This window comes from Megalobrama amblycephala, linkage group LG8, assembly GCF_018812025.1.
Source record: "Megalobrama amblycephala isolate DHTTF-2021 linkage group LG8, ASM1881202v1, whole genome shotgun sequence".
Lineage (NCBI taxonomy): Eukaryota > Metazoa > Chordata > Actinopteri > Cypriniformes > Xenocyprididae > Megalobrama > Megalobrama amblycephala.
Window position 1 is genome coordinate 11,445,213 of NC_063051.1, and position 23,839 is coordinate 11,469,051.

Here is a 23,839-nt window from a genome sequence, read left to right on the forward strand (position 1 = left end):
AACATGTTTTGGCATAAAAGCATTCATATGTGCATCCAAGTCAGTCAAATAAACTGGGCTCTCAGTATTAATTAGAAAAATGCAGAGATCTCCTGAGACTCAGGCACAGACTTTTGTCCTCTGTAGAGGACATACTTTAGCAAATTTCTCTGAGACCATACATGTGACAGTTTTAAGCCTGGATGTCCTGCACTTTCAGGTCTTTTCAGAGATACCAAATGTTTGGAGGTTTCACCATAACTCCTTCTCCTTTAAAATAAATGACTGACATTGACTGAATTATCAAATTTAGCACTTTTTGTAATTATCACTTAAATCAGACTAATTTTCAAATTGTCATAAACTTTAAACGTTATGGGATTTTAAATGAGAATATTAATTTTTTATGAAACAGGGCAGAGATTTCATACACGACCTCTCAGGATACCAGACTCGCAGCATGTTTATTAGGCATTTTGGGGAGACACAACAAGTGAATAGGGAAAGAAATTGTATATCAATATTCCTAGGAAATATGAGCCAAGTTATTTACTCTCATATTACACTTCTTTTTCATTACATGTTGCCCCAAGAACACATTAATATGCAAATTAAATATAATGTATAGATACATTGTATAGAATGGAACTACCCATTTATGGCAATGTTTACACATATTGTATAAAGTAAAATAGTGTATGAAATCTTTCTGTTATATTTCATAACATAGTTGAAAATCATCTTTATACAAAGTTTGATTAAAAATTAGCCTGAAACCTAAAAATTGATTGGTAAATGGAAAAAAAACAGTTTTTGCTTATACATGTCTTTGCATTTTCTTTATAACTTAGTCCTGGTGTCCTCTACAGAGGACTAAGCATAAAATATAAATAAAATAACTTTTTTCAAAAAAAAAAAAAAAAAAACAATTTGTTTCTTATGCTTGAAACAATGTATTGACAAAAAAACTAAATTCATAAAAAAAAAAAAAATCTGGTTCTCCAGAGGTTATATAAATGTTTTGAAAGACTTTTATTCAGCAAGGACTGATTAAATTGATCAAAAGTGACAGTAACGCTATTTATAATGTTACAAAAGATTTCAAATAAATCCTGTTTTATTTGAACTTTCTACTCATCAAAGAATCCTAAAATAAATTATCACGGTTTCCACAAGAATATTAAGCTGCACAACTCTTGTTGATGATAAAGAGAGAATATAATGTTGATAATAATGTTTCTTGAAAAGCATTATTATCAGCATATTAGAATGACACTGAAGACAGGAGTAATGGCTGCTGAAAATAATGCATTGCCGTTGCAAGAATAAATTACATTTAAAATATATGAATATTGAAAACAGTTATTTTAAAGTTGTAGTAATATTTCACTGTATTTTGTATTTTTGATCAAATAAATGCAGCGTTTGTGAGCATAAGAGATTTTGCGACACCAAATATTAAACAGTAGTGTGCATCCGCCACTTCAAATTGTGAAGTTACAAGTCATGTTGATGTAAAGGTCTAAAGCAGTAATTAGTCTGTCATTTTCCTTCAACCTCATTCTTCTTGAGGAGCCCTCTGGCTAGTCCAAATGGAAGTGTTCTCCACAGTTTTAATAATTTTCTTCGCTCCAGAAACCACAGTTTCTGCACTCTGATGATTCCTCAGGCTGTACCTGCCTCCTGCTGTCATCTAACACAATGAGGGAACACAGTAATGAGTGAATCGTTTACATTCTGAAGGGGTTTAGTCATATAAGATGTGCTTTCTGGTGATCTGATGAATGCAGAACAGTTAAGAGACATTTCCATTTCGCTTAAATATTGATATGGATCAATAATGATGAGCTCCACTGTCATCTGATGTTCTTTTCAAGCTTAACCAGGTTATCTTAAGACTCAACTGATTATTTTGGTTGAGCGGCTGCTGTGTTAGCTGCTACAGCAGGACTTTAATGCTGCCTAAGGCTTATTGATCATTTGAAGAAAAAGCTGAGTTTGACTCCAGTGTTAAACCAGCACAGCACTCGCTCTGTTGAGAAAGAAATATAAATCATAGCAAGTAAAAGAAACACAGTTCTGCAGCTTTTACTGGTAAGGGATAACAAACAGTCAGATTTATCGTGGAAATAAAAAACACTGGACCTCAGTGTTAAGAGAGAGCTGTAAAGGATTTTAAAGGATTAGTTCACTTTGAAATGAAAATTACCCCAAGATTTACTCACTCTCAAGTACGGAAGAGGATTAGGGTCAAGCAATAATAAAAAAATAAAACCATCTCGAGATTAAAGTTGTTAAATTTCAAGAAAATACTCGTTAAATTTCGAGAAAAAGGTCGAAATAAAATGTTGAGAATAAACTCGTTAAATTACGAGAAAAAACTCGTAAAATTTCGAGTAAAAGGTCAAGATAAAATGTTGAGAATAAACTCATTAAATTACGAGAAAAAACTTGTAAAATTTCGAGTAAAAGGGTCAAGATAAAATGTTGAGAATAAACTCGTTAAATTACGAGAAAAAACTCGTTAAATTTCGAGAAAAGGGTCAAGATAAAATGTTGAGAATAAACTCATTAAATTACGAGAAAAAACTCGTTAAATTTCGAGAAAAAGGTCGAGATAAAATGTTGAGAATAAACTCGTTAAATTACGAGAAAAAACTCGTTAAATTTCAAGAAAAAAGTCGAGATAAAATGTTGAGAATAAACTCGTTAAATTACGAGAAAAAACTTGTTAAATTTCGAGAAAAAGGTCGAGATAAAATGTTGAGAATAAACTCGTTAAATTACGAGAAAAACTTGTTAAATTTCGAGAACAAGGTCGAGATAAAATGTTGAGAATAAACTCATTAAATTACGAGGAAAAAACTCATTAAATTACGAGAAAAAAATCGTTAAATTTCGAGAAAAAAACTCGTTAAATTTCGACAAAAAAGTCGAGATAAAATGTTGAGAATAAAGTCATTAAATTACGAGAAAAAAGTCGTTAAATTACGAGAACAAATTCGTTAAATTATGAGAAAAATGTCGTTAAATTTTGAGAAAAAAGTTGAGATAAAATGTTGAGAATAAACTCGTTAAATTATGAGAAAAAAGTTGTTAAATTTCGAGAAAAAAGTTGAGATAAAATGTTGAGAATAAAGTCATTAAATTACGAGAAAAAACTTGATAAATTACGAGAACAAATTCTCATAATTTAACGACTTTTTTCTCGAAATTTAACGATTTTTTTCTCGTAATTTAATGAGTTTATTCTCGACATTTTATTTCGACTTTTTTCTCGAAATTTAACAAGTTTTTTCTCGAAATTTAGTCTCGAGATGGTTTTATTTTTTTATTATTGCTTGGCCCTAATCCTCTTCCATACTCAAGCCATCCTAGGTGCATATGACTTTCTTCTTTCTGATGAAGACAATCGGAGTTAGATTAATAAATATCCTGACGGATCCAAGCTTTATAATGGCAGTTAACGGGACCAATGAGTATGAAGCTCAAGAAAGTGCATCCATCCATCATAAACATACTCCACACGGCTCTGGGGGATTAATAAAGGCCTTCTGAAGCAAAGACCACCTTCCAGAATCAAATTATGAAAACTTTTTCCGTAAGTTGAATACGGAAGGCATAGGACATATAGTGTAAGCGTTTTGAACTGCAAGAGGCTTTACACTTTCTTCGTAAGTTGAATACGGAAGGCTGTCTGGCAGAAGCTATATATTTTACTTTATAACTTGTTAAATATGGATATTTTTCTCACACAAATGCATCGCTATGCTTCAGAAGGCCTTTATTAACCCCCCGGAGCCATGTGGAGTACGTTTATGATGGATGGATGCACTTTCTTGAGCTTCATACTCGTTGGTCACGTTCACTGCCATTATAAAGCTTGGATGTGTCAGGATATTTATTAATATAACTCCGATTGTGTTCATCAGAAAGAAGAAAGTCATATACACCTAGGATGGTTTGAGGATGAGTAAATCTTGGGTAATTTTCATTTTAAATTGAACTAATCCTTTCATTTAGTTCTGAGCATTATTTATTATTTAGAAATTCTATTTGCAAATGTATTTCCATGACTGATGTTACTGTAAATTACAGTATAATGTTAATTGTCAGTGCAATTATAAGTATGCACTGGGTACTCCAAAACAAGCGTAAAATTTTATATCACCTTGTAATATTATTATCTAGATAACAATATTGATGTGTACTTTGTTCAACATCGACATTGCGAAGTATAAATCAATTTTAGCATTGCAGAAAATTGAGTACTCCTTTTATAAAGCACCAAGTAACGTTTTTAGTCTTGGTTTAACAGTAGCAAAGAACTAGATCAGGATTCCAAACTGCAGATATGACCAACCTGCTCTAAAACACCTGTGTGTAATTTGAGTGAACTCTGTCCTTGATTGGCTGGATCAGACAGGTGTTTGACTAGAGCTGGATCTAAAATGCAAACTAGATCACCATGAACAAGGTTGGACACTCCTTATCTAGATGAACCTGTATGTCCACATGAGAATAGAAAAACGAACAGGAGAAACTGAGCTTGAAATCAGGTCATGAACAAGAAGTATTTACATTTTTAAACTTGCAACACATATCAATGTATTAAGCATCTTATGACACATTTTTACAATGCACAGTGCTTTGAATATAAAAGTAGCCTACACTACCATTCAAACGTTTGGTGTCAGTAAGATTTTTTTAAAGAAATTAATACTTTAATCGGCAAGGATGAATTAAATTGATCAAAAATGACAGTAAAGACTGATGTAGGGGAATGTTACAGTTAAAGACCCAAAAGACCAGATATGATGAATAAAGACCCGGAGTCAATAAATTGAAGAAAATTTTACTGAAGAATAGTTTGCAGTTTCATCAGAAGAAGCCAGCTTCAAGTCTCGCAAGGTGTTTGTAGGCCACTCTGGGTACATTCATATTTTCACAACAATTATACTCTAACAGAGTCAACTAACTACGTCATTACTTCAGGTTGAATGATTCTGATTGGCTAAGAAAAATAGACAAATTTGGTAATCTTCCACACATGGACAGATAGTCAGAGGCCATATCTCCATTCATCAGGATGCTGACGAGGGAACCCTGGATTTAGTTACTGGATGTCCTTTTGGGGTCATGACATGGCGTCTGCTGGTCTTAAGCAGAGTGCCAGTTGTCCACCAGTACGAAGGACCTGCACAAAACACTTAGTGCACATACACAGATACACATGATTCGTAACTTCGTCAAGGTCAAGTTTATCTGAGCTCGGCTCTGAGCAGGAAACTTTCCCAAAACATACTGATAACATGTTCTTTTCTCTCAGTGAGAGGTACAGACAATATTCAAAATTATTTTCTAGTGTTTGAAAAAGAAAATAAATGCTTTAACATATGTTGAAGAAGTCATTCAAATAATTTAACAGAAATATAAATGTTGATTAATAACTTAAAGGATATATATTGAAGTGGCATTTGTTTCCAGAATCCACCGCCTTCAATGATGTGGTGATTAATTAAAGGGTTAATTCACCCAAAAATGAAAATGATGTCATTAATGACTCACCCTCATGTCATTCCAAACCCGTAAGACCTTCGTTAATCTTCGGAACACAGTTTAAGATATTTTAGATTTAGTCCGAGAGCTTTCTGTCCCTCCATTGAAAGTGTTTGTACGGTAGACTGTCCATGTCCAGAAAGGTAATAAAAACATCATCAAAATAGTCCATGTGACATCAGTGGGTTAGTTAGAAGTTTTTGAAGCATCGAAAATACATTTTGGTCCAAAAATAATAAAAACTATGACTTTATTCAGCATTGTCTTCTCTTCTGGGTCTGTTGTATATCCGCTTTCACTCCACAGTGACGCTGCTTCTTCTTCTTCTTTCCTGTTTTACGGTGGTTGGCATCCAGCTTATTGGTGCATTACCGCCCCCTTCTGCTCCGGACAGTGACGCTGATGATGTGTTATCTAGTGCGCCAGAGCTTAGTTTACAGTCTGAGGGAGACGCTCACTGTATTCAAGCTATTCTACATTGTTTGTATTTTGGTATTGCTATATTTTTTAAAATGGTGAGTAGGTGTGCATGTCGCGGATGTCCTAATCACGTCACTGTCCGGAGCAGAAGGGGGCGGTAATGCACCAATAAGCTGGATGCCAACCGCCGTAAAACAGGAAAGAAGAAGAAGAAGCAGCGTCACTGTGGAGCAGTGCCCAAGGAAGTCGACCGGAAGTTGAAGTCGGCCGCGTGCCGCCATCTTGTAGCAGAACTTCACTTGCGTTAGCCATCCCATTGACTCCCATTCATTTTGCGTCACTTTGACAGCAAATAACTTACATCTGAGGCGTTTAAAGACTCAATTTGTCCATTATTTATTTCTAAGATACACGACAATGTATAAAGGGCTCCATTACCTTCTATGTTACATTATGGTTTTTGTAAAAATAGGCTAACGATTGCGTCATAACCACTCGACTCTCTGTCGCACAGTAGAGAAATTACCGTACAGACAGGAGGAGAAGCTCGCAGGCAATAGTATGCATTAACTTAATATGGCGTACTGGCGTTACATTTTAAAATACTATACAAAATAATTAATCAGAATACTTACTCCTGCTCACTCACGCCAAAGAACTCCCCGCTCAAGCTCGCCGTCTCTGCAAGATTAACGATGGCAGTTTGCACGCACAGCTACTAGAAGATTTACATCTGTCAGACAGGTTGCTGACGTCATCAAGCTTAGTTTGAGTCTGCGCGTCAGAAACGGAAGTGCTAAAAATCGCTAAAAATGGGCTTCACTTGTCTCAATTGAGTTCCAATGGGGTCGCTGTGTCCATTTCTTTTACTGTCTATGCTGTGGAGTGAAAGCGGATATACAACAGACCCAGAAGAGAGGACAATGCTGAATAAAGTCATAGTTTTTATTATTTTTGGACCAAAATGTATTTTAGATGCTTCAGAAACTTCTAACTAACCCACTGATGTCACATGGACTACTTTGATGATGTTTTTATTACCTTTCTGGACATGGACAGTGCACCGCACATACATTTTCAATGGAGGGACAGAAAGCTCTCGGACTAAATCTAAAGTATCTTAAACTGTGTTCCGAAGATGAACGAAGGTCTTACAGGTTTGGAACGACATGAGGGTGAGTCATTAATGACACAATTTTCATTTTTGGGTGAACTAACCCTTTAAAGAAATTATCACCAAAAGATAATTTGAAGTCATTATTGTGTAAAGCATCAAATAGACATTATAAAAAGCAGCTTCAGAAAGAAATATTTTATTTGATTCAACACAGAATTTGATGATGACTGAATTTTAATTTTTGAAATGTTAAAATAGAAAACAGTTATTTTAAATTGTAATAATATTTCACAATATTACTGTTTATATTGCTTTATCCCATTCAATGTCTATATATATATATATATATATATATATATATATATATATATATATATGAAAAACACTATTTGCCAATCCTTCAAATCATATTATTACAGGGGAAAGAGAAACATAGAGCAGTAATGCTTTATTCACTGATGGAATGTGTATTTTTCCAAAGTAGCTACTAGAAATCTGATTCTGTAGGCTACCAAAATGTTTTCACCAAAAACTGTAATTTATTTTATTTTTTTTATTATAAGAAAGAGATTTGTCTGATGGACAGTAATGTGACAAAAAAAAAATTAAAAAAAATGCATCGATTAGGATCCTTCTATCACCAAGTGTGCAATCTAACTAGAGCCATTGAAAAATTGCAGCTTGGAGCACAAAGACTGAATACCATTCTGTATGTTATGAACATTTAACTATTCTTATCACTGTTCAACAATTTGCATAATGCGTAAAAGCCCTATTGTGCTATGGCTGAAGTACTATATTGTCTTATTTTTCAAACTTTGTCTTTAAAAGGGGTTTTGTGACATAATACAAGACAAAGAAGCCCTTGGAGCCACCCCATGCTGTTCTTATGGAATTCCAATGAAGTAAAAAGAAGGTCAGCTGGAGTCACTGCGCCAATAGTGAACTGGATTAAGTTGGCTTTGTTAAATTGAAAACAATGGAACTGCACAGCTGGGATGATTAGGTTCCATTACTTCTTTATTTTCACAGTTGTTTTTCTGAAGATGTTAGGTAAATGTAACTGATCAAATTAATCTGCATAATAGTGCAATTATAGAGATTCTCTTCTGTGTAGTATTGAGTGATGCTGTGAGGTATTAGAGAAAAGTCCCGTGTCATCGCGAAACACTGTTTCTCTTACAACACTGAGGTCAGCAGTTTAGCATTCACAGCAGCAGAGAGGAGCTGCATCACCAGTCCCATCTAGAGAAAACTATAAATTAAACTTGTCCAACCAGATGTATTCTATAATAAATACTGACTGCGTGTTGACACACTCATTTATCGTTTGAAGCGCTGTCTCGTTATAAAGTATAGAAGCATATGCCTAAAAATTAACATGACAAAATACAAATCCTACTATGGGAAAGGTTTATGAATATTAATGTACAAGGCTGATGACGCTTCCTTGCGTCTAGCCAATTGCCCTAATTAATATTCATGAGCGAAATTTTTCATTCGTAAATTTGTTAGCTGTCTCTCCAACGTCTGCCTTTCAGCGAATCATTTCGCCCTACGTCTTGTTACGTCATTGATATTCATAAGTCAAGCTCAGCAAATCATGTCGTCCTTCTGGCCGAGCGTCTCGTCACGTAATTAATATTCATGACACAAGCCTTCACCGTAGTACGTGTCTGAAACTGTCAGACCGGCCGGGTGGAGAATGCAGCGGACAAGTGCGCCGTTTTTATCACCATTTCTGTTCTCGAATATCTCTTCAATGGACAGATTATCGAAACGTCCGGTAGTACGAAGATTCGTTTGACGATTGAAATGAAAGGAAAACTCTGAAACAAGTTTAATTTCATCATTACACGGTGAAGAAGAGATAGTTTCTTCCGGACTATTTCGGTTTTCAACGCGGGATTTTGTTGTGGATACCCAGCCTTGTTCAACCTTGTGCCGCCAATGACAAGTTCATCACCGCGAAACATCCACCTCACTTTTACACGACCACTATGGTGCTTTGGGAATCAATGAAGTGGACGAATATATATGACATTTCCTTGCAGCATCTGAGTCCTTCAGCATTAGAATCTGTTGAAGCCGGTTTAACCTGTTCTCACGTGTCAAGTCTACCGAATAAAATTACTTTAAACATCATTGCTGAAATATTCTCCCTGGACTAAGAAACAACATTTAAAGCCTGGTAAATCCTGATATTTTATAACTCATTACAGTGCATATTTCATTTGAATGAAATCCTGTATTTGCATAGCCACTAGTCTTTTCCATGCTAAACAAACCACAATGAATTTTTCCATTGCTGGTTTGTTGTTGGTCTTGATGGTGGACCAGCCACATGAAGCTGCTTGAATATTGCTTATTTTGGATATTTATCAAGTTTAAGATGAAGTTGAATGAAATACAGTACACATTCTCTCAACTTTTACATTTTGACAGTAATCCAAGATGACATCAGCAATCAGCCAAGTGTCACTGAGTGAGCTGCCCATGGATAACTGGATGGCCAATCTACCCAGTGCACTGTGGGATACCCCTCTCTGTTACATGGCTATTCCAGGTATTTAACCTTTAATTTTCATTTATATGTTTACTAACCGAATGCAACATCTTTTACTTAATATGCACTTCTGAGTACTGAAAAAATAATATTTTTGAGGGAATTTGAACTTTTTTTTTTTTAATGTTTTCATTAAGTGCCTGCAATGACAAACTTTTTATTTTATCTAAATCCTCTATGTATTGAAAGTGTGGATATTGTTATTTTTGGAGGGTACCATTACTTGATGAGAGTGACCTCAGTTCCAATTTCTGATTAACTGCATACCCTTTTTTTACAGTCTGCTTATATTTGCTTAGACAGTATAGTTCAGTACCATTAAAGGGATAGTTCACACAAAAATGAAAATTCTGTTATCCTTTACTCACCCTCAAGTAGTTCCAAACATGTGTAAGTAACCAAACAGATCTTGCCCCCCATTGACTACCATAATATTTTTATTTTTCCTACTATGGTAGTAAATGGGGGGCGAGATCTGTTTGGTTACTGACATTCTTCCAAATCTTCCTTTGTGTTCAACTGAACAAAGAAATTCATACAGGTTTGGAACTACTTGTGGGTTAGTAAATGATGACAGAGTTTTCATTTTGGGGTGAACTATCCCTTTAATACTCCTGGTCATTGTGTCATTGTTTAAATGGCTTTGTAGGGAGCCATAATGCCATAACCTACTGCCTGGATAAGAATGACCGCTCCCCAGTGGACCCTACTCAACCAGATATGTTGCAAAAGCTGGACAAGTACATGAAACCCATCATAAGGCCATTCGTATACAAATGGGCAATAGCACAGGTACGTAGTTGTCTTTAGGCCTTTCGAAATTGTGGTTTTCGATCTAATTGCAGTTATTTGAGATAACTGCAATAATTGTGAAGTTTAAATTTTAATCAAGTTTTGTGATTGGTCTTTTTATTTTTTAAGGAATTAAAGGGAATAAAGAAAAAGAAATAAGACTGTAAAAACGTTATAGGTCTAATTGTAGTTGTGAAGTAAACTATTTGTAATATTTTATTTTAAAATATCCACACATTCACTCTTATTTGTAAGTCTAATATGTCGAACATGCAAAATGTTTCTTGTCTCATCACATTCAGTTATGAATTACATGAATCATGTCAGTGATAGAATATTTTCAGTTCAAAACAGCGAAATTTGATAAAAAAATTAGTAGTTTGCATCATTGGATCGCTTATCTCAAAAAGGATATTAATTCTCTAACACATTTTCTTTGTGTTCTGAGTATTTTAACACGTGTCATTTTGTGTTAAAGATGCAATAGGACATTTTCGGAGAGGCTAGCAATAGCAAGCTAGCTTTCAAATCATAACATCCCACCCTCCATTCAGAGCGCTCTCCAAAGCCATGCCTCCTCCAAAACACATGAATGCGCACACACACAGCTGCTCTTGGCAAAGCGCCACAAGAGATGGCGTTAAACTACCTCATGTCTCAAAGCACATAAACTTACAATAATAATGATCATAAACAACTTAGAGAGCTTGTACCTGACTGCTGCCAGGGGCGCGGGAAGATGTTTTAGGTTGGGGGTGCTGTGCGTGAGTGCATACGTAAGTATATCTTATATACTTAATAAAAAGAAGCATTTATTAAGTATATAAAATGCGTAAAAACTCCAGGAAACAACAAGCATATTGCTGAGAAAAAAAATTAAAAAATACATAAGTCCACACACCAGGACATTTGACTGCACACGGCAAATATATAGCCTCAGCGTTTAACAAATAAAAAGTATAAAACTTTTTTTTTTTTTTTTTATCAGTATATCCGAGATTTCCATGTCCCACTTTTAAGTTACATGTCGCCTAGCCCTATCCACAACCTACAGGTCCCAGCATAAACTGTGATACATTATAATATTTGTTATTAAAGTATCAACAACATTCAGAAACATAAAAGCAAGAAGGCAGTGCTGTGTGCATGATCTGGCATGCATTCCAGAAATCAACAGATATGTCTGTGATTGGCTACATTGCTCAATGCTGCAAAACATGTTATTGAAAACTCTGCCTATGCTTGAGCCCGTAAAGCATTTTTATTGGATCTTAGTTGTTCTTTAAAAAAAAGAAAAGAAAAAAAAACATTTTATAGCCCATTTAAAGTGTTTGTTATAAACAAATTATTAAATGATAAAAATGAATAACAGTAACTGAAAACCTCCAGCACCCCCACTTCCTGTGCCTATGACTGCTGCAGATTCATTTCAGTGTTGATTCTGTTGACATGGATACGCATAATTCTGAGTGAGGTTATAATGTCACGGGTTACCATCTCTTAATTATGTTATTAAGTTATGGCATGAACACAGCATAAGCTTGTTGCTTTGATTCGGTAGGAACTATAAAAGGTGGCTGCTGTTTGTTTGCAATTCTCCATGACAACGTCTGTCTACAGAAACTCTGCATAGCATGCAAAGCGCTGATGACTGCGTGAACAGGGTGCATGAGGGTATGTGAAAACATACGTTGACAGGCAGGTACATCGTATTCGGACCGAATAACCTTTAACATAGTGATTTCTATTAGGATATGAGACTTTTAGCCAGTATAACAAAAAATGTTTCTGGAGAGAGAGAGAGAGAGAGAGAGAGAGAGAAAGAATCATCTATTGCACCTGTGTGTTAAAAACAAAGACCAAGGCCATGTTCACACTGTCAGTTTTTGGGATTGACAACCGCATTTAGTTACAGGTTTGAGTCTCGAAATGTCCTGTTCACACAGCAACTTACAGTAGCGACTGGAACACTGTCTGTCTGAACGTGCAATGAGAGTCAAGCCTGTATTCTCTTACTAGTAACCATAACAACAGTGACCAACGTAATATTAAAGATGGCGACATCCATAAAACTGAAAAGTCTCATCACTTTTGACATGACAAGAGACCAATTGAACTGCTCATATCTCTGTCGCTGTAAGTTACCAAAAGTGAAACCACACACAAAACACCGGCTCTCTTGCACTGTATGATGTGACATTAGTTGTCCAGTCCTGTTCCGTTCACACAGCGCAAAAATTCAGAGAATGCGGTTGTGAGTCCTGAAAATTTACGGGTGTGAGTTTGGTTATAAAATGCGGTTGTCACTCCTGTAAATAACCGTACTGTGTGTGAACGTAACCGTATTAAGGACTCAAATACAGGACTGACAACCGTATTCTGCTGCTGTGTTAACCTGGCCAAAATGCAACAGTGTGTTAATTATCATCCAATCACATTGCTGCTTGCGTCACCTCTTGAGCCATTATTTATTGTTCTTACAAGCAAGTCTCCTCGTGCTTCAGCTTTTCATCATTGGTGGATATATCTTCGATGTGTGGAGGTAAGAAAAAAGTCTGTATTTGGTATTAGAGGCTTTCAGAGTGTCTTTTGTGATAATTTGTTGACGGTCGAGGCTCGAGGGGCATTTTACACATATACGCGGTAGCCGGAAAACTGCTTCACGAATGGCGATGTGAGCTGCGCCAACGCTAACGTTACATGATTTCGGTGGTGGGAACTTATATTAATGAGCTTTATTTATTTATTTATTTATTTTTTTTTTTCTATTTATTGTGAGTTGAATCACTTGTAAGTAATTAATGACACATTGTAGCCATGCCGTGATTCGCACAAGGGAATTTCACGGTGCCGTTTTCTGCATCTCTCTTGAAAATGAACGGTTGCTGCCACATATTGTGTAAAATGCCAACCGCCCTAAGAAGTTAACATAATCTCTGCCGCTTACTATAGCTTACTATATTCTTTATGTGAACAGATAACGAACGAGTCTTTATTTGCACTCTTGCAGCTTCGAATGAAAGACGCCCCTGAAGCACTTGTGGCAGTTTTTGACGGTGACAGGCAGATATGCGAGGCTTCATCTCACCGACCTTCACCATCACTTGTATGCTCTGCACTCGATCAAATACGTAAATAAAAATGATTAAAGTTTAATATGCTGTCAAATACCACTTTTTTTTTTTTTAAATTTAAACTTTATTAACCATTAACTCTTCAGGAACTTTTCACTCAAGCAACACTGTTAATGTTTAAATGGCTATTTTGATTGTCTTTTTTGAATTGTTTCTTTTTTATGTAACGTTAAATGTAGCGGGATTAATAAATTCTATATAAACTACATGAGTTTGTTGTGTTTTTATTGCATACAAGTTTTGTTCAATTGGATCAAAAATAACACATTGACACATTGTGTAACTGTATAACACATCAGTGTGTAAAAAAATATAAACCGTTTTTGTGTTAAGAGGAATAACACATTGGTTGAGTTAAAAATAACAAAATGTGTTGTCCTTATCTAGACACAAAAGTGTGTTAAGAAACAATACAGGTTGTGTTTTCAACACATCATTTTTAAGAGTGCTCTGTTAAAACTGAAGTGTTACATTGGAAATCACACTCATCTTCTGTGAACAGTTCTTTTGATTGATTGGCCATCTCCATCATTTGACATTGATGAGCGTTTTTAAACTAATGAGGCACACCAGTTTAAAGTGTAACTTTTAAAAATTATGTCATCCTAATATCAAACAGAGCAGTGTGTAATACAGTCTATGGTGGTTACAGCTCTGACTATTAATTGCATTTTTTTTTTTTTTTTTTGACAGTTAATTGTTAGTACAAAATTCATAATCATGACAGGCTTAGTTTGTCATCACTGACGTTTTCGGAAGGTGCATTTGCATTTTTTTGATTAGTCATAATTTCATAGCCATCACCATTATATGTTTCTATATTTTCCATTGGATTACTTGTAACCATTTTGGACAATGGTTGCACAGTTCACATTTTCAGTTACATGAACAAATAGTAAACTGTCTGGGTTCATTGAAAGCCTTGGTGTTCTTCATATGTTGAAATACAAAATCATTAATACTAAATCAGAGAAGGCATGATCAAATTCTTTATATCCAACAATTTTGACTGTCACATTTGAAAAAATTCAGTAATGGCTAAACACGTAAAAGCTGAAATAAATGGCTATGCGGGTATGGTATCAAATCTCTCATGAGGTTATAGACCAATTTATGTCAGCATGCATCAGCAGATTCCTGTAGAGGACGAGTCTCTAAAATCTATCAGCATGAGAGGCAATAAATTGCAGTCTGTTGTCGTGGAGAAATCAATTAAACACTCAGTGGCTTTGCTACTGTGAAAGCTTTGAAAGCACAATTAGATGGGATAGTTATGACAAAAGTAACATTGACAGATGAACATTGTCCCAAATCTATAGGACAGATACAGTGTTATGTTTTTAGAGATGTTTGTGACTTTCATTGGTTTCACTCACACTGTTTGTCTCCACTATCTTTATGCACCTGCATTGTTAATGAATGTGCTTTACATTATTTACCATAGGAGTCTTGCATTAGGGAGCAGTTAGATTGTGGAGTGCGATACTGTGACCTGAGGATAGCACATCGGCCTAATGACAGCTCAAATGATCTCTACTTCTACCATGGTGTTTATACCACTATAACAGTGGAGGTAAGACAATGAAAACAATTGATCAAACATTTTAGACTGCCAAGGCCTTTAATGATTTCAAATATAGCATAACATTCCCCAGTATCAGTTTGTTGTGTAACTTGATATGTGCAGTAGTTCTAATTTGTCAGTTTGATGTTTGAAGAATAGAAATGCATGCTTTTTAATTGAATTGAACTAATTTATTGTGTTATTTCAGATAGTATTAAAAGAGATCAGAGAGTGGTTGGATGTTCATCCAAAGGAGGTAGTCATCCTCTCATTTAGCCACTTCCTTGGCCTCAGTCAAGAGCTTCACACACTGCTTGTCTCAACTATAAAGAGTGTTTTTGATTCCAAACTCTGTCCCAAAATGGTATGAATCAATTTTTCTTGTTTAATTTTGGAAATAGATGACGGGAACAATATACAGGTCCTTCTCAAAAAATTAGCATATTGTGATAAAGTTCATTATTTTCCATAATGTAATGATAAAAATTAAACTTTCATATATTTTAGATTCATTGCACACCAACTGAAATATTTCAGGTCTTTTATTGTTTTAATACTGATGATTTTGGCATACAGCTCATGAAAACCCAAAATTCCTATCTCAAAAATTTAGCATATTTCATCCGACCAATAAAAGAAAAGTGTTTTTAATACAAAAAAAGTCAACCTTCAAATAATTATGTTCAGTTATGCACTCAATACTTGGTCGGGAATCCTTTTGCAGAAATGACTGCTTCAGTGCGGCGTGGCATGGAGGCAATCAGCCTGTGGCACTGCTGAGGTGTTATGGTGGCCCAGGATGCTTTGATAGCGGCCTTAAGCTCATCCAGAGTGTTGGGTCTTGCGTCTCTCAACTTTCTCTTCACAATATCCCACAGATTCTCTATGGGGTTCAGGTCAGGAGAGTTGGCAGGCCAATTGAGCACAGTAATACCATGGTCAGTAAACCATTTACCAGTGGTTTTGGCACTGTGAGCAGGTGCCAGGTCGTGCTGAAAAAACGAAATCTTCATCTCCATAAAGCTTTTCAGCAGATGGAAGCATGAAGTGCTCCAAAATCTCCTGATAGCTAGCTGCACTGACCCTGCCCTTGATAAAACACAGTGGACCAACACCAGCAGCTGACATGGCACCCCAAACCATCACTGACTGTGGGTACTTGACACTGGACTTCAGGCATTTTGGCATTTCCTTCTCCCCAGTCTTCCTCCAGACTCTGGCACCTTGATTTCCAAATGACATGCATAATTTGCTTTCATCCGAAAAAAGTACTTTGGACCACTGAGCAACAGTCCAGTGCTGCTTCTCTGTAGCCCAGGTCAGGCACTTCTGCCGCTGTTTCTGGTTAAAAAGTGGCTTGACCTGGGGAATGCGGCACCTGTCCACCTGTCTGACTCAGTCCACTGCTTCCGCAGGTCCCCCAAGGTCTGAAATCGGTCCTTCTCCAAAATCTTCCTCAGGGTCCGGTCACCTCTTCTCGTTGTGCAGCGTTTTTTGCCACACTTTTTCCTTCCCACAGACGTCCCACTGAGGTGCCTTGATACAGCACTCTGGGAACAGCCTATTCGTTCAGAAATTTCTTTCTGTGTCTTACCCTCTCGCTTGAGGGTGTCAATGATGGCCTTCTGGTCGGCAGTCTTACCCATGATTGCGGTTTTGAGTAATGAACCAGGCTGGGAGTTTTTAAAAGCCTCAGGAATCTTTTGCAGGTGTTTAGAGTTAATTAGTTGATTCAGATGATTAGGTTAATAGCTCATTTAGAGAACCTTTTCATGATATGCTAATTTTTTGAGATAGGAATTTTGGGTTTTCATGAGCTGTATGCCAAAATCATCAGTATTAAAACAATAAAAGACCTGAAATATTTCAGTTGGTGTGCAATGAATCTAAAATATATGAAAGTTTAATTTTTATCATTACATTATGGAAAATAATGAACTTTATCACAATATGCTAATTTTTTGAGAAGGACCTGTACAATATAAGTAGCAATATATTTCCAGTGCTTTATGAAATGATACGTTTGATTTTTCTGTCAGGATCGTGTGACATTACGGACATTATGGAGCCAGGGTCATCAAGTTATCATTTCATATGAGCACAATATTGCCAATTGCCACAGAGAATTGTGGTTCCATATACCTTATTGGTGGGCCAACAAGTGCAAGGCTGAATCGCTGATCGAGGAATTTGAACGTAGAAAACAAAACGGCCGACCAGGTAATCCTTAATGATATGCTGTTAATTAAATAATTAAGTAATTAATTTATTCCCTTGATAAAAATATCATCTTGGAAAAGTAAAAATGTTTCCTCTAATAATAATTTATAAGCTATTTTATTAATTTTTCGCTTGATAAAACTATCATCTTTGGAAAAGTGAAATGTTTCCTGTTACAGTAACTCAGAAGCTTTTATTTTATTTTTATTTTATTGATAAAACAATCATCCTTAGAAATGTGAAAATGTTTCCTGTAATTATAATTCATAAGCTATTGTTTTAGTAATTATTCTCTTGATAATCTTTGGAAAAATGAAATGTTTCCTGTAACTCTTGATAAAACTATCATCCTTGAAAATTGAAATGTTTCTTGTAACAGTAACTCATAAACGTTTATTTTATTTTCTTGGGAAAAGTGAAATTAAACATCAGTTTTCATGTACACCATTTTCCACAGGCGGCTTTTTTGTGACTGGCATCAATCTTACTGAAGATCTGAAGTACATATGCTCCCATCCCACAGAATCACTTAAGGATATGGTGATGTCTACATATCCCACATTACTTAGCTGGGTCAAGCAACAGAAGCCTGGCTCTAACACTGGCTCCCTCAACATCATAGCTGGTGACTTTGTGACAGAGAGCCAGTTTATACCAACTGTTATTGCACTGAATGAAAATCTGCTCAACAGGACCATAATACCAGAGCCTTGACCCTCTTATAATCTGCACAATGTATTTAGCATTTAAAGAAAGAAGTGTTTGATGTTCTTGTGATGTTTTTATACTAGTCAACTTTGCACTTTTTTTTATAAGGGTGCTTACACACTAGAGTTTATGCTGCGTCAGCTCCATTCATTTCAATAGTGATGGTGCATTGCAAGGTCTTTCCATTCCCTCAAAATGGATGCTGTCCATCAAACGCTCTTTCATAGAGCTGTATCCAGTGTGTAAGCACCCTGAGCTGAGGGTGATAGATAATTTTGAGTTATGGGTAGAATAATGTAATGCACTGACTATTATGACTTGAATTTACTGTCTTAAGCTTATTTATGCAGTCTCCAATATATACCTCTGATTTTGCAAAAATGTTGATCATTTTTAAAGGACCTAGTTCCAAGTGGATGTCATTATCAAGTTCCGAGTTACCACATCTTTACATACAGTACAGCAGCAATCACAAGGACATTACAGGACACAATAAGTTCACCGGGAGGATGAGAGTTTCACAGTTTGCATGAGAATTGCTGAAGACTACTCAATGCAAACCTGCACAAATAGGATTATAAAACACTCAGGATTGTTCATTCTTTATTATCTATACTCGTTTTCAACTTTATACTGTGTGGAATGGCTATGGAAATATGATTCAAATAATCACACGTCTGCATGGTGCACACAATCAAAAGCATGAAGAGACACTGGAATATTTCTGTGGTTGCACATATTATGTTCTCTGCCATAGTAGCATGCAATAAGATATCAGTTTGCATTACAAACAATTATGCTTATACTAACACAATATCAGCAACTGAATGGAATATAAAATATTCATATTTAATATTTGAAAATTTCCAATAAATAAAACATATCTAACTATATTTATTCAGTTATTTGTTTTTGTTTTTATTAGCTATGTTTTCACGAGTCATTTGAACGTCAGTGTCAATTTTTGTTTGCATTTCCTTTATATCCACTAAATTTGGCATAGTCCTTCAGGGGGTATTCCACAAAGCAAAATTAACTTAACGTCACATATACCCTGAACTCGGTTGATTAACCCAAACCAAAAACGTGTCCGACCAACTAATGTTCCCGGTTAACACACAAAACATTCTCAATAGAGCGACGAATCGATGATTCACCATGAAAAAGCGTGCCATTCTACTTCCTTCTTCTTCTTTTGTTTAATGCGATTTACCCACATGAAAAAATACTATAGTAATTTACAGTAAATACTATAGTGTTTTTGAACCATACTATAGTAAAGGACTTGAATTAATTTGTTGTGGTAATATAGCTAAACAAATTACTTTACCCAGTACTATACTAAGTTTTCTACAACTATAAGGTATATTATAGGCTACTACAATATAGTTTACTGTAGTAAAAACTAAAGTATACTACAGTATTTATTATTTTATCAGTCACTATAGTTAATACTACAGTATGCTGTAGCATTCATTAATAAAGTGTTATGTGTTACAGTAAATACTGTAATATAGGCTATAGCCTATACTACAATTCACTATAGTATGGTTCAAAAACATTATAGTATTTACTATTCATTTTAGTAGAAATTTGTATTTTTTCATGTGGGTACATAGCCTACTTAGTGCATATCACCACCTATTTGGTGGTTGTGCAATCATTTTTTTCAATATTTATTCACTGAGATTCAGAATTATATTGTTTGTTTGTATCTAATTATTTAATAAGATATCACATATGTATTTTATTATAGAAATACATTATAGCAAAGAAAATGTTACAAAAAGGGGAAATAAATGCAGATTCATGTATGAGATGAGATATAAGATAAATTACAAATATATTAGAATTGAACATTTAACATTTAAATATTATCTTGTTCACAAATATATATCACACATCTGAATACATCTTAACCCAAACTAACCCAGAGAATAAGTTGCTATGGCTACTTGCATATACCCCTGAAAGTTACATCCGTTTTTGAAACCCAAAGTAAAAGTTATCCGCTTACTTACTCTTAAACACTCCCAGGTATGTCACATAACCTGCTTTCTGGAATACCCCCCAGGCTGTTCTGGTTTAATGTTTGTTGTTATTGATGGGTTGAATCTATTTCTGGTTTTGGAAAAGTTATTTTAGCTTTGACACTAGCCCTTATTTATTTAAAGAAGCAATTATTTCTTAAGATGCAAATAAATACCTAATATTATTTATAGTAATATTTATGCTAAGTTTCAGTGTAACATTAAAAACAACAGGTGAGTTATTAATACTGAAGGATTCTCTGATTCTATCAACACACAAACAGAAGCAAGAGAGAGCAAGAATTAGCTGACATGGAAAGTGGCATTTAACTATGCTTTGTTCTATTGATTATGGACTCTGCTGAAAGCCTTTAGTCAAAGTTAACCTTTGATAATGGGGCTTTGTACCTCTCACCTCAAAGATGATGAAAATGATGAAAGGTCACCAGATTTCCAAACCACAGTTTGGAATAACATGTTGACAAATTTGAGAGAGAGAAAAAGAAAGGAAAACTAAACTGAATGAATTGTATTGCCATAGTATGTCTAAAGTGAATATAAGACTTTATGCTCAGGCAAAACTTGATTATGGTAAAAATAAATTAAGTAACAGGATGGTAAAAAGAGCTTAGTCAGTGATCAGTGGTGAGAACGATAGGCTAGCTTTAATGTTGATTAGAGAAATACAAAATAAACACATCCAATATGCTTAATACTAGTGCTAGTATGCTAGGTTTTTATGTTAAAAATGAGTGATGTATCTGGGAATAAAGTTGAGATTCACCCCTTTTTTTTGTAATATTGTCATAAAAGATGAAATAATTTTTTTTTTTTTTTTTTTTATGTTTTGTGAATGTAATATTTTATCCAAAATATCTAGACTTAGGATATATGAAGGGGAAATGAAAATGTACTGCAGAACAGGAATGACCAAGATGTCTATCAAGTATAGGAAAATACATTTTTGGGCGCTTTTAACAACTCATGAACGAAACAGCTGTACAGCGCGAGAGACTGAAGCCGCAGGGAACAAGGAAATACTGAGCTAGCGCGTCAAGAGTCTACATGTCCACGTATAATCGTAACACGTCCAAAAGACTTTTGTTTTCGTAGAAAAAGGAGTTCACTAACCTATGAAGTTATGCGGTTACATTTAAAAAGCGTTGGGCTTTGAGCCTCGTTATTGATAGCGTGTTATCTGTTGTTTCGCTGAAACACGGACGGTTTCAGCGGATCAACTCATTTTGTTAGACGCATTTGTAAAGAGGTACTGATTTTATGCACTCCGGTAAACTGATGGATAACGTTAAAGAGGCTGAAATTAATAACGAGGAATGGATGTCATGTTTGCCAGAGAAACTGTGGGATGTCCCTTTAACGAATCTCTCAATACCAGGTGAGCCCATGAGGAAGGACAACGAAAGTGACAATTAGGCTACATTGTTTTTTTTAACTAGAGGTAACCGGTTTTATTTATGAAACGTTATTATTTAATGTGTTATTTAATTTTATAGTATTTTACCAAAATAATATAATTACTGCATAATATATTGTGCTTTACTTTCCAAATTGTCATTCTGAAAAAATACATTCAAATACATTTCTATCTTACACCCCAGTTTTCTGTTAATATAGATTTCTAAATCTCTCCAAAGTAATCTTGAGAAGACAGTGATTAAACAGATGCAAAATAGTTTCTTTTTATGTCCACAAAATTCACAGGAATATGAAATGTTGAGTTTAAATCTATCCAAAACATTTGTTTTCAGGTAGCCATGATGCAATGAGCTACTGTCTGGATATCACTTCTCCTCTGATCCGGTCTGAGTCAGACACCTTCAGGTTGCTGGATGGAGTTTTCTGCTGTTTCACTCGGCCAGCTATTTACAGATGGGCCACTACTCAGGCAGGCATATACCTCAAATTTGTTGATTATTTTGACTGCTTAAAATGCCTAATATTTCATAGAAGAGATACAAGTGTTTCTCCCATTGCTCTCATAGTGTCAGTATATTTGATGTGCAAATTCAGGCATTTTTACATGATAAGTGTATTTGTAACACCATGTCAAAGTCCCTTATTGTGTTGCGAGCAGGTGCAAGACATAGTAGAGCAACTCACAGCAGGCATTCGATACTTTGATCTTCGAATTGCCCATAAACCGTATGATTCTTCAAACGAGCTTTACTTCACTCATGTAATTTACACACATGCGACCGTCATTGTAAGTATGCATGTTGAGATGGATTAGCTATTTAAGTTTGCCATTTTATTCTTTATTTTGTGCTTAATAGACATGTTTTGTTTTCTAGAAAACTCTACAGACAGTTGCTTCGTGGCTTGAATCTCATCCCAAAGAAATCATCATTCTTGCTTGTAGTCATTTCGAAGGGCTGGATCATAAACTGCATGAGGAATTCATATATTCTCTGAAGAAAATCTTTGGCTCTAAGCTATGCCCTCGCAATGTAAGAAACCATTTGGAATTTCAGACACAACATTTTTCTTTAATATCATTCTGATTAGTATGTTTAATACACTACAGGTCAAAAATTTAGAATATTTAAGATCTTTAATGGGTTTGAAAGAGTCTGTTATGCTCACCAAGGCTGTATTTTTTGATCAGTAAAATCAGTGAAGCTGATTTAGTGTTTAAGAAACATATCTTCTTATTATTGTCAATGTTGTGCTGCTTAATATTTTTGTGAAAACAGTGATACATTAGCATTCACAAGTTTGAGGTAAACAAGCACAGATTAAATTGATCAAAAGTGACAGTAAAGACTTTTATAATATTACACAAGATTTGTATTTCAAATAAATGCTGTTCTTTTGAACCTTTTATTCAAATAATTCTGAAAAAAGCATTACGGTTTCAACAAAAAATTAAAGAACAAAAGCTATTTTTAACATTAATAATTGATAATAAATTTGCACCAATAATAAATGAGCACCAAATCAGCATATTAGAAAGATTCTGAAAAACACTGAAGACTGGAGTAATGATGCTGAAAATTCAGCTTTGCCATCACAGAAATACATTACTTTTTAAAATATATTAAAATAAAATAAAAAGCACAGATATTAAAATATTACTGTATTTTTTATCAAATAAACACCAACAGTGTATATAAAAACATTTTGGAGTTGGCACTCATTTGTACTAACACTTAAAACAGCAACAGGCTCAAAATAGGTTACTAATTTGTTTTGTGTCACATATTTTTAAAGGCGGTCCTACTAACCTTGCGGAGCCTGTGGACATCAGGCTATCAAGTGGTTCTATCATATGAGGACCAGTCAGCAGCACGTCATGTGGACTTGTGGCCTGCTATCCCATACCTTGGGCCAATAAGCCTAATGCAGAAGAGCTGCTCCAGTATCTTGAATGGCAGAAACAGCTTGGTCGACCTGGTGAGAGAAGCTTTTGGTTGATTGTAATTGGAACAAAATGATGGTTCCACTGGTCTCTAATCAGAATATTTCTTTTGCCCAGAGGGTTTTTTCGTAGCAGGACTGAATTTGACAACAGATCGATGCTTCATCACCTCGCACCCTCGGGAATCTCTCCAAACTCTGACCATGGAGAATTGGAACTGTGTGAGGAAATGGCTAGAAGATCAGAAACCAGGAGCTGAACCCACAAGTCTAAACATAATAGCAGGCGACTTCATTGGACCTGTCCCATTATGCTCTATTGTTATTGCACTCAACAAAAAACTGCTGTAATCAAGGAGCTGTTGAACCACA

General features: G+C 35.3%; 2 protein-coding genes across 2 annotated transcripts; both read left to right on the forward strand.

Annotated features, from left to right (window-relative positions):
- Positions 1 to 8,722: 8,722 nt before the first annotated feature.
- plcxd1 (phosphatidylinositol-specific phospholipase C, X domain containing 1) lies at positions 8,723 to 18,962 on the forward strand. The gene is made up of 7 exons (XM_048199250.1): positions 8,723 to 9,266; positions 9,521 to 9,641; positions 10,291 to 10,433; positions 15,012 to 15,140; positions 15,340 to 15,495; positions 17,171 to 17,351; positions 17,809 to 18,962. Exons 2-7 carry the CDS (start codon positions 9,530 to 9,532, stop codon positions 18,063 to 18,065), a joined length of 978 nt encoding a protein of 325 aa, XP_048055207.1. The 5' UTR covers positions 8,723 to 9,266; positions 9,521 to 9,529; the 3' UTR covers positions 18,066 to 18,962.
- Positions 18,963 to 20,712: 1,750 nt separating this feature from the next.
- Positions 20,713 to 23,824, forward strand: si:dkey-66a8.7 (PI-PLC X domain-containing protein 1). Its single transcript, XM_048199254.1, is given in 7 exon segments — positions 20,713 to 21,485; positions 21,859 to 21,995; positions 22,185 to 22,313; positions 22,402 to 22,557; positions 23,321 to 23,429; positions 23,432 to 23,503; positions 23,586 to 23,824. Coding segments are annotated over 7 exon segments (954 nt in total). The 5' UTR covers positions 20,713 to 21,367; the 3' UTR covers positions 23,819 to 23,824.
- The last annotated feature ends 15 nt before the right edge of the window (positions 23,825 to 23,839 follow it).